Raw genomic sequence first — 10,535 nt, forward strand, 5'->3', positions numbered from 1 at the left:
CTTAGCGCCAGACACACACATTCTTTTCTCGTGTTGCTTTTTTAGATTACTGGTTGTGCGGCTGCTTTTTTGAAACAAAAAATGTCTACCCTGAGGTGCCTGTCAGAAAGATTAGAGAGAAGAAATAGGTATACAAAGAACCCAGCCATTAAACATATGAGTATTGAACAAAATGAATCAGATGTGGTGAATAAACTCTTTAATAAACTTGAGACCTTATGTATGGCAGAAACCAGACACTGGTGGGACCAATTAACTCTGCAAAAGTATTTAGATGAAGGGTTTATTCCGAGAGGTCTACGGATCTTTAAATCTGCCTCTTTTAGAGATGATCAAGATTTTTTGAATAATTGGAATTCAATATTAGATAACTGCTCAATTAAACTGATGGAGGTGTTGATTGAATATAGGAAAAATAAAGTATCTCATATACAAACTGAAATTGAAAAGATACAAGAGCAGTTGAAACCCTTTGAAAAGAGTGCAGATTTTCAGGAAAGAGACCTCAAGGCAAATAAACGTATAGAGGATTTCGAACAAAACATTATACAGATGAAAGATAAGAAATTAGACAGAGACAGAGAGGATTATGAGACAGATACAGTGAGGACATACAATAGGAACAGGAGGGATATATCGGGATCACGCAATAGGAGTCATAGTAGAGGGTTCCAATCTAGAAATACGAGTCGGTCCAGAAATGGATATAGGAATCGAGGAGAAGAAAAAAAGGCCATGCCAAGTAAAGGAAATGGACGCAAAATTACTCCTAATAGAGAGTTACGAGGAATTGTACACAAAAATAGGTATGAGACTCTATCGAGGGAAGGTTATTCACCAGATACGATTGCACAGGGAGGAGCTAGACCAAAGAAAAGCAATCATCATTATGGTGAACAACCCATTGAGGAACAGACTCATTTTTTAGATATAAATCCCCAAAGGCTAAAATATGCCAACAGAACTCACACGAACTACACAAAAAGAGGTCGAGATATAGACATAGAGGATGTAGAGGAGGAAGGAGAAAGAAGGGAAAAGAATCAAAGAAAAGCATAAACTATAGGGGAATATATAATCTGTCCACTAAAAAACTTACTACACCAGAAAAACAGTTGTTAAGTAAGGGTCTGAAGTACGCTCCCGCAAAAAAAACCAATTTGTTTACCCTTTTTGTTGACCTCAATAGGTTTACCAGGAATTTAAGCCGAAAACGTTATTTTGCTATGAAAAAACTGAATAAGAAAAAGGATGGAGAAATACATATACCAATCCTACTGGATGAAACCGATAGAGGTGCATTATTAGATTTAGAGGAATTGGGACGGGAAAGTACACCAAATCCTAGCAGTACCATCAAAATATTTAATAGTGGGAAAAAAGATGACAAGATTTTCAAAAGAAAATCTGAGTTCTACCCACTCCAATTTAGAGGCCCCCTGGTGGAAAGTTTCTACAACACCACCATGGAAGATTTTAGAAAGCTGTGTGATAAAACAGATAAAATTCCATTTAGAGATAACTTAACCAATGATGAACAAAGAGCCTTAAAAAGTCTGATGATGGACGAAGACATTACTATCAAAAAGGCAGATAAAGGTGGTGGCCTTGTAATCCAAAATACAAGTGACTATTTAAAAGAAGCCTCCCTGCAGTTAGGTAATAAATTGTTTTACCAGACTCTGTCTTCTAATCCTATATTAACCTTTCAGAAGAAACTGAAGGATCTTTTGGATGATGCCCTGGACGGGGGCGCAATCTCCAAGGATACTTGGAAATTTATTTTTACCCCTTACCCTATCACTCCAATTTATTATCATTTACCAAAAATTCACAAGACACTTATTTCACCCCCGGGCCGCCCTATTATTTCTGGTATTGGGTCTATCACTTCTAATTTGTCACATTTTGTTGATGCACATTTACAGAAATATGTCATTAAACTAGAATCATATACAAGAGATACCACACAATTCTTGAATATTATTAAAGAAATTAAATGGAAAGAATCGTATCAATTTCTTACATGTGACGTGGAGTCGCTTTATTCCAATATCCCCCATGAAAAGGGATTGGAAGTGATTACTCAAGTATTAGAGAAAGACTCATCACTAGAAGGAAAATTGAGAGAGTTTATAGTGGCATCGATAAAATATATATTGGAACACAGCTATTTCACATTTAATAAACAGTATTTTTACAAACACGGGGTACCGCCATGGGGACCAGGTTCGCCCCGAGTTACGCCAATCTCTATATGGGTGCACTTGAAGATGCGCTCATTTGGGGGGGTGACTTCGGGGCGAACCTGGTCCTCTATAGGCGGTATATTGATGATTTGTTTTTTATTTGGGATGGGGATTTAATGTCAATCACCTCATTCATTAATCACCTTAATTGTAATGATTTTGGTTTAAAATTTACTCACTTGACACACCCTCACTTTATTACTTTTTTGGATGTTGCGCTCCTGTCCAGGGCAGAAAACATAGAGACCAAAACATTTTTCAAAACGGTTGATACCAATAATTTCCTTAGATATGATAGCAGTCACCTAAGAGCATGGCGGGACAATGTCCCAAAAAGTCAATTTTATAGGATTAAAAGATATTGTTCCAAACAGGATACTTATCAAGAACAAGTTAAAACAGTATATGAAGCTTTTGAAGATCAAGGCTACCCTTCTCATATCTTGAAAAATGCGTTAGAAGATACTAACAAGAAAGATAGGTGCATGTTATTAACCAAAAATATTAATAAGAATATGGTCAGAAGTAATATTAAAGATAAAAAGGAAAACGATAGAGAAGACCCATACAGGGACACACCAGTGTTTGTGACACAGTATAATACACATGCTACAGACATTAGAAAAATTATTAAACAGAACTCAGCAATACTGAAAGTAGACCCTTTGCTGAATGTGGGTTCGACTATGAATCTTAAAGTGGTATACAGAAAGTCAGACACCCTACAGAGTAAACTTGCCCCTAGTATGTTTGGGAAGAAGAAACCCAAACTAGAGAACGATAAGAAAGAAAAGAACATGGGTGTAGTAGATTGGAGACTAGATAAACCTAAGGGCTTTTTCAAGTGTACAAGAAATAAGTGTCTAACCTGTAATTATGTGAGTTCAAGGAAAATAACGAGCTATAAGTCAACTGTCACAGGAGACACATATTCCATAGAAGGTTTTACCAATTGTGAATCCTCCTATGTTGTATATTTATTGACCTGTGGGTGCGGCCAGCAATATGTTGGTCGCACCATTAGAAAATTTAAAATACGGTTTTTGGAACATAGACGTAATATCCTAAGGGGAAGTTTATTACATAGTGTATCTAGACACACAAACCAATGCCAACAAGGGCAACTGAAAAATATCACAATATGTATAATTGAACAGATCCGAGTGACTGAAAGAGGGGGAGATAGGTTTAATCTGCTATGCAGAAGGGAGGCCTATTGGATATTTAGATTGAGAACATTGGAGCCCTTGGGACTCAATGAGAACATCGAATTAAATAATATATAAGAATTTTATGGAAATGGAACAGTAAATTTGTCCATTTATATCTGCCTCCTCTCTCTCTCCTCTTCTCAATCCTTCCTCTTTCTTCCCCCCTACCACTCATCAGACAATAAATAATCTGTTGGGTAAATAATTTAGTAATAAGCCAAATATGAAATATAGATTTGAAAAATATATCTCTGCGTATGACCTCTGTCTCTGTCTCTTCATGTTGGATAACTGGTTTTAAGAATGTTCAATTTTGGACACATAACCTCTCTATACGTAGACCTGTCTAGAACATCTGTGTTCATTGGATCTACCCATTTTCTAGTTAGCTATATATTCCATAATATTAGTCATTGAAGATATATAGTATTTAATGTATAGATTCTGAAAAATATACTCATATGATATATGTGGTTGTTTTTTTTATATATATCTTTACATCTAAGGAGAAATATCCCTTGGGGATTTATTCACTTATTGTTTTATTTATTTACTTATGTATTCTTTGTATATACTGATGATTATTATTGACTAATTAAGTCTTATATATATAAAAAACCATTTGTATAAATTATATACATATTATGCATGTATTGTATTTTATTAATCTCTCTATACGTTTCTGTAGTAGATTAGCAAACAGGCACCTCAATGCTTTAATAAACCTGCTTTGCACTATTTAAAATGAGAACAATGACACACTAATTAGCTAATAATCTATCTGTTAACCGTTTGCTGTGTTTACATAACAACATTGATGTAATAAGATGGTAATGCATCCCAATTAAGGGAGATTAAGAGTTAATATATATTATCCAATGGGGAGCCCCCTGAGGGGATAAAAAGAGACCATAGCAATGGACCTATCATCCTCTGATGAAACCGCCATTGTTGTGGGCGGAGAAACGCGTCAGGTGACCAATTTTCTGTGAACCGCAAGTGGAACGCAAAGTCCGGAAGCCCGAACCCGGAAGTCGCGACACGTGCAGACAGTCCACCATCACACAGCCTGTGGCAGCGCAAGAATCCCGTAGATTCAGCTACGAGTCCCCCATCCCCTGCATCCGATACCAGTCACTGTGGACCAGGCAGGAGGAAATACTAGGAGGATATACGGGCTTGCACAACCCAGGAGCGCTCCTGACATTAACGGACGGGTGAAGTATTAACACACTTACACCCCCTATATGAACAGCATCCTTTTTAAAGTGAAGTATCTGGTGCACGATATTACAGACAGTTTGTTTGGAGCTAAAATCCTTCCATAGGATTGGTGCATGACTTTATATCCACTCAGCCGAAGGAGGTTCATAATCACTTCATTGCATGAGTGCATACAGCTAACACATTACTTTGTGAACTAACAACCATTCGCTTTGGAAATAACAAAATCTTTGCCCATTTATGTGTAAGAAACATTCCGGCTGAATGAGAATCCTTCTTCAATTGGTTTAATATTACAGGTGCTTGTAATTAAGCTTTCAAAGGGAGCAATATCAATCAAAGTGCAATCTGTGTGGAGTTTACACTTGCTTGCTCATAGAGTAATTTGATTTAATCATTGTTTCATGGTTTTATGATATTAATTGGCTGATGAATTTGCCTCACTGTCTATATAAGATTAATTTTTAATCAGTAATTTTAATAAATCAGATAATTGTATCAAAGAAGCAGTCGGTTATTATATTGTGCGCCTTCACTTATATTTTCTTTAGGTACACATTAGATGTTAAGTGGATTTCCAGGTCCATATTGTGAAGGCAGCCTATTTGGGTTGTTCTCTTTGTTAAGAGGCTACAGTTGGGAAAGGCTTAGCGCCAGACACACACATTCTTTTCTCGTTTCCCAACGCGCCCTAACCTCTGGTGGGAAAGGGTATAATGCCGATAATTTATTAGAAATCAGCAGTTTTTTATCGGGGGAAACCCACGCTTTATCAAACACCTCATTTAATTCATCTGATTCAGGAAAAACTACGGGTAGTTTTTTCAAACCCCACATAATACCCTTTTATGTGGTACTTGTAGTATCAGAAATGTTCAACGCCTCCTTCATTGCCGTGATCATGTAACGTGTGGCCCTACTGGACATTACGTTTGTCTCCTCACCGTCGACACTGGAGTCAGTATCCGTGTCTGGGTCTGTGTCGACCATCTGAGGTAACGGGCGCTTTAGAGCCCCTGACGGTGTTTGAGACGCCTGGACAGGCACTAATTGATTTGCCGGCTGTCTCATGTCGTCAACAGTTTTTTGCAAAGTGCTGACATTGTCACGTAATTCCTTAAATACGACCATCCAGTCAGGTGTCGACTCCCTAGGGGGTGACATCACTAAAACAGGCAATTGCTCCGCTTCCACATCATTTTCCTCCTCATACATGTCGACACAATCGTACCGACACCCAGCACACACACAGGGAATGCTCTGATAGAGGACAGGACCCCACTAGCCCTTTGGGGAGACAGAGGGAGAGTTTGCCAGCACACACCAGAGCGCTATATATGTATAGGGATAACCTTATATAAGTGTTTCTCCCTTTAATAGCTGCTGTATTATATTATCTGCCAAATAGTGCCCCCCCTCTCTTGTTTTACCCTGTTTCTGTAGTGCAGGACTGCAGGGGAGAGTAAGGGAGCTGTCCTTCCAGCGGAGCTGTGAGGGAAAATGGCGCTTGTGTGCTGAGGAGATATGTTCCGCCCCCTTCACGGCGGCCTTTTCTCCCGCTTTTTTTAGGAAAACTGGCAGGGGTTAAATGCATCCATATAGCCCAGGAGCTATATGTGATGCATTTCTTTAGCCATATAAGGTGTAAACCGTGTTTTATTGCGTCTCAGGGCGCTCCCCCCCAGCGCCCTGCACCCTCAGTGACCGGAGTGTGAAGTGTGCTGAGAGCAATGGCGCACAGCTGCAGTGCTGTGCGCTACCTTATTTGAAGACAGGATGTCTTCTGCCGCCGATTTTTCCGGACCTCTTCTGGCTCTGTAAGGGGGCCGGCGGCGCGGCTCCGGGACCCATCCAAGCTGAACTTGTGATCGTCCCTCTGGAGCTAATGTCCAGTAGCCAAGAAGCCCAATCCACTCTGCACGCAGGTGAGTTCGCTTCTTCTCCCCTTAGTCCCACGATGCAGTGAGCCTGTTGCCAGCAGGACTCACTGAAAATAAAAAACCTAATTAAACTTTTACTCTAAGCAGCTCAGGAGAGCCACCTAGCATGCACCCTTCTCGTTCGGGCACAAAAATCTAACTGAGGCTTGGAGGAGGGTCATAGGGGGAGGAGCCAGTGCACACCAGCTAGTCATAAAGCTTTTACTTTTGTGCCCAGTCTCCTGCGGAGCCGCAAATTCCCCATGGTCCTTACGGAGTTCACAGCATCCACTAGGACATCAGAGAAATTGCAATTGCCTCACAATTTCTGCTTCATCGTAGAAATTAGTGAAGCCTCATGCTGCCGCAGGAGGCCCGCCGCATTCTCCTCAATCACGGCGGCTGCATCTGATGTCACAAAGCCACCGTGATCATGCCCATTTGTCCTCCTCTGCCCTCCGTTCGTGCCACACTGCCCCCACACTGATCTGTCTCCTCCCTGGAAACAGAGCATTCCCTGCCACCCCAGTGACTGCCTCTGCCTGACAGGCAATCGCATTTTCTGTGGCCCATCCGCAGAAAACGCGGGTGGATGCGCCCGCAACTTTTACTGAATAATTCCGTTTGGATCACACACTGCGATCCAACCTGAATTAGGGCCAGAGTCACCATCTTACAGGCATCCGGTGAAGGGAGCAGAGAATGGGTGTTATGTGGCAGGAACGGGCTGGTTAGGCAACAGCCTGGCTGCTGCATTCTGTACAAGCTACAAGCGGTGTAATTCTTTTGGTGGGAGACCCAGGTAGAGGACATTGCAGTAGTCTATGCGTGATAATACAAGTGCATGTATGACTGTAGGTAGATCTTCTGAGGGAAATAAGTGCTGGAGTCTGGCTATGTTCCTCAGATGAGGATCTGATTGTGGCTGATACCTGATGTCTAAGTGTCACTCCACCATCCAGGACACCAATATTCCGCACAGGATCAGCATTTTGTAACTCTGAACCCCCAAGCATAAGTCTGGTTTACGAAGCTGAGCTGTAGCCCTGCCCTTTGATGGTGAGCTTCTACCATAAGAACCTGTTTCACCAGGACTGAGTCACAGCCAACTGGCATCACCCACACCTGGAGCTCAGCTAGACATTTAGGATTGGTACTGGGTTTTCAGTACGCGGAGCAAAAGACAGATCTGCATAGCAGTGGTAGATGATGGCATGACATCTGATTATTATACCCAGTGGTAGCATGTATATTGAAAAAAGCACAGGAGGTAGGATAAGAACCTTGAAGAACATCGCATGGCAATGATAAGTATACTCCAGAAGATTAAAATGGCTTCTCACCTGTATGTCTTCTCTGGTGTGTAACAAGTTGTAATTTCCGTGTAAAACATTTCCCACACTCAGCACATGGAAATGGCTTCTCACCTGTGTGACTTCGCTGATGTCTAACAAGATGTGATTTTTGTGTAAAACATTTCCCACACTCAGAGCAAGAAAATGGCTTCTCACCTGTGTGAGTTCTCTGATGTTTAATAAGATATGATTTATGTGCAAAACATTTCCCACACTCAGAACATGGAAACGGCTGCTCACCTGTGTGACTTCTCTGATGTTTAACAAGTTGTGATTTCCATGTAAAACATTTCCCACACTCAGAGCAAGTAATTGGATTCTCACCTGTGTGACTTCTCTGATGTCTAACAAGTTGTGATTTCTGAGTATAACATTTCGCGCACTCAGAGCAAGAAAATGGCTTCTCACCTGTGTGATTTCTCTGATGAAAAACAAGATCTGATTTGTGTGCAAAACATTTCCCACACTCAGGACATGGAAATGGCCTCTCACCTGTGTGACTTCGCTGATGTCTAACAAGTTGTGATTGCCGGGTAAAACATTTCCCACACTCAGAGCAAGAAATTGGCTTCTCACCTGTGTGACTTCGGTTATGACTAACCAGATCTGATTTCTGTGCAAAACATTTCCCACACTCAGAACATGGAAATAGATTCTCACCTGTGTGACTTCGCTGATGTATAACAAGTTGTGATTTCCATACAAAACATTTCCCACACTCAGAACATGGAAATAGATTCTCACCTGTGTGACTTCTCTGATGTGTAACAAGAACTGATTTCCGTGCAAAACATTTTCCACAGTCAGAACATGGAAATGGCTTCTCACCTGTGTGACTTCGCTGATGTATAACAAGTTGTGATTTCCATACAAAACATTTCCCACACTCAGAACATGGAAATGGTTTCTCACCTGTGTGACTTCTCTGATGTGCAACAAGTTGTGATTTACATGCAAAATATTTCCCACACTCAGAACATGGAAATGGTGATGTACCTGTGTGATTTCTCTTATGTGCATCAAGATTTGATTTGTATGTAAAACATTTCCCACACTCAGAACATGGAAATGGCCTCTCACCTGTGTGACTTCGCTGATGTGTAACAAGTTGTGATTTCCGGGTAAAACATTTCCCGCACTCAGCACATGGAAATGGCTTCTCACCTGTGTGTCTTCTCTGATGTGTAACAAGAGCTGATTTGTATGTAAAACATTTTCCACACTCAGAACATGGAAATGGCTTCTCACCTGCCTTAGCTGGCTGATGGGTAATAAGCTTTGTGTTCTGTGTAAAACATTTGGCATCTATAGAACAGGGAAACACTGTATCTCTCAGAGCTGTAACAGATGCTCCAACATTAGAGTGATCAGGAGAACATTTCCCAGGATCAGAGGGATCAGCTGATAGAGCTGGATGTATAATTGGGGTAATGGGGTTATCTCCTGGAGAATCCTGTCTACTGTCATTATCTTTTATGTCACAATCCGGGGATAACATTAGATGTCCTTCTGAGATATTCCTGCTTGTGTGTCCATCTGCTGGAAATAAAATACATTGTGGAAATGTGAAATTTTCTGTAACAATATTAATATTGTAAACAATAGAAGACGACTGTCTGGGACACTTAATTGTAAATGTGTGTGTATAATAAAATATCTTTTAATGAAGGCTTTATAATAATGTCTCCTAACGTTACTCCTGGAAGCATTGGTAAGGTAGCATTCCTTTAAGCGTGTGCTCATACGCTGGTAAGCCTGTACATGTGTTACTCACCCTTATATAAGGTATATTGCTACAGTAGAGTAGGTGTGGAACAAGGTATTTTACATGCAATACACCATATAATACACTGCAATCATCATCATCTGCTAGGTTAAAATCCACTCTTACACCCCCATCATCAGTGTCTTACCTCTATATTCACAATAGTAATAAGGATGATGTGTGTACAGTAAGTATGATACAGAGAATTACATATCAGGATCTATACAGCTGCCGCCATACTTCTGCTTCTCATACGTGTGCTACTGGCAGCAGTGAACATCTGAGTGAGAGTGCAGGGAAGACAGCAGAGTTTAATGAGAGAGACTGGATCCGCCTTTGCAGGGATATACCACACCTGTCACCCCTGTTAGTATATAAAATAATAAATAAGAGGGGCGTGGTCCATCCAGACGTGCTTTCTGGAGCTCTCATTACTAAGTGATTTTCTTATCTACCCTACCTGATAGCTCTGTGCCGCTGCTGGGACCAAGACCCAATCTATTGAGTCTCCTACTGCCCTAAAGCCGCTCACTCCAGGCACCGTTCACTGCTGCAGCCTAGTGACGCAGCTGAAGCCACGGGCTGTATTCTGGGGCTAAGTGTGCCCAGTCTTTCCTGCATGCTCCGGATAGCTGATTTGGAGGCACTTTTGCCTCAGGTGGGAGCACTGGCTCTTCCACTACTGCTGGGGACAGAACTGGCTGCGCACAGTCACCGGAGCCCGGCAGTGATATTGGAAAGTGAGGTGATGATCAAGCACTCTTGCTCCGTTGCCCTTTCTCCGAATTCCACAAGCCGATCTGCTAAGGTAT

The 10,535-nt window shown here is 41.2% G+C and overlaps 1 protein-coding gene across 1 annotated transcript; it reads right to left on the bottom strand.

The window, feature by feature from the left end:
* Positions 1-7,296: 7,296 nt before the first annotated feature.
* On the bottom strand, positions 7,297-9,494 carry LOC134984766 (gastrula zinc finger protein XlCGF26.1-like). Its single transcript, XM_063950258.1, has one exon. The coding sequence runs from the start codon at positions 9,454-9,456 to the stop codon at positions 7,930-7,932; it is 1,527 nt and encodes a 508-aa protein (XP_063806328.1). The 5' UTR covers positions 9,457-9,494; the 3' UTR covers positions 7,297-7,929.
* Between the last annotated feature and the right edge of the window lie 1,041 nt (positions 9,495-10,535).

This window comes from Pseudophryne corroboree, assembly GCF_028390025.1.
Source record: "Pseudophryne corroboree isolate aPseCor3 chromosome 3 unlocalized genomic scaffold, aPseCor3.hap2 SUPER_3_unloc_8, whole genome shotgun sequence".
NCBI classification, from domain to species: Eukaryota; Metazoa; Chordata; class Amphibia; order Anura; family Myobatrachidae; genus Pseudophryne; species Pseudophryne corroboree.

Bases quoted from the DNA above. Each gene is read 5' to 3' on its own strand.
- LOC134984766 (XM_063950258.1), bottom strand. From the start codon at position 9,456: ATGTTATCCCCGGATTGTGACATAAAAGATAATGACAGTAGACAGGAT.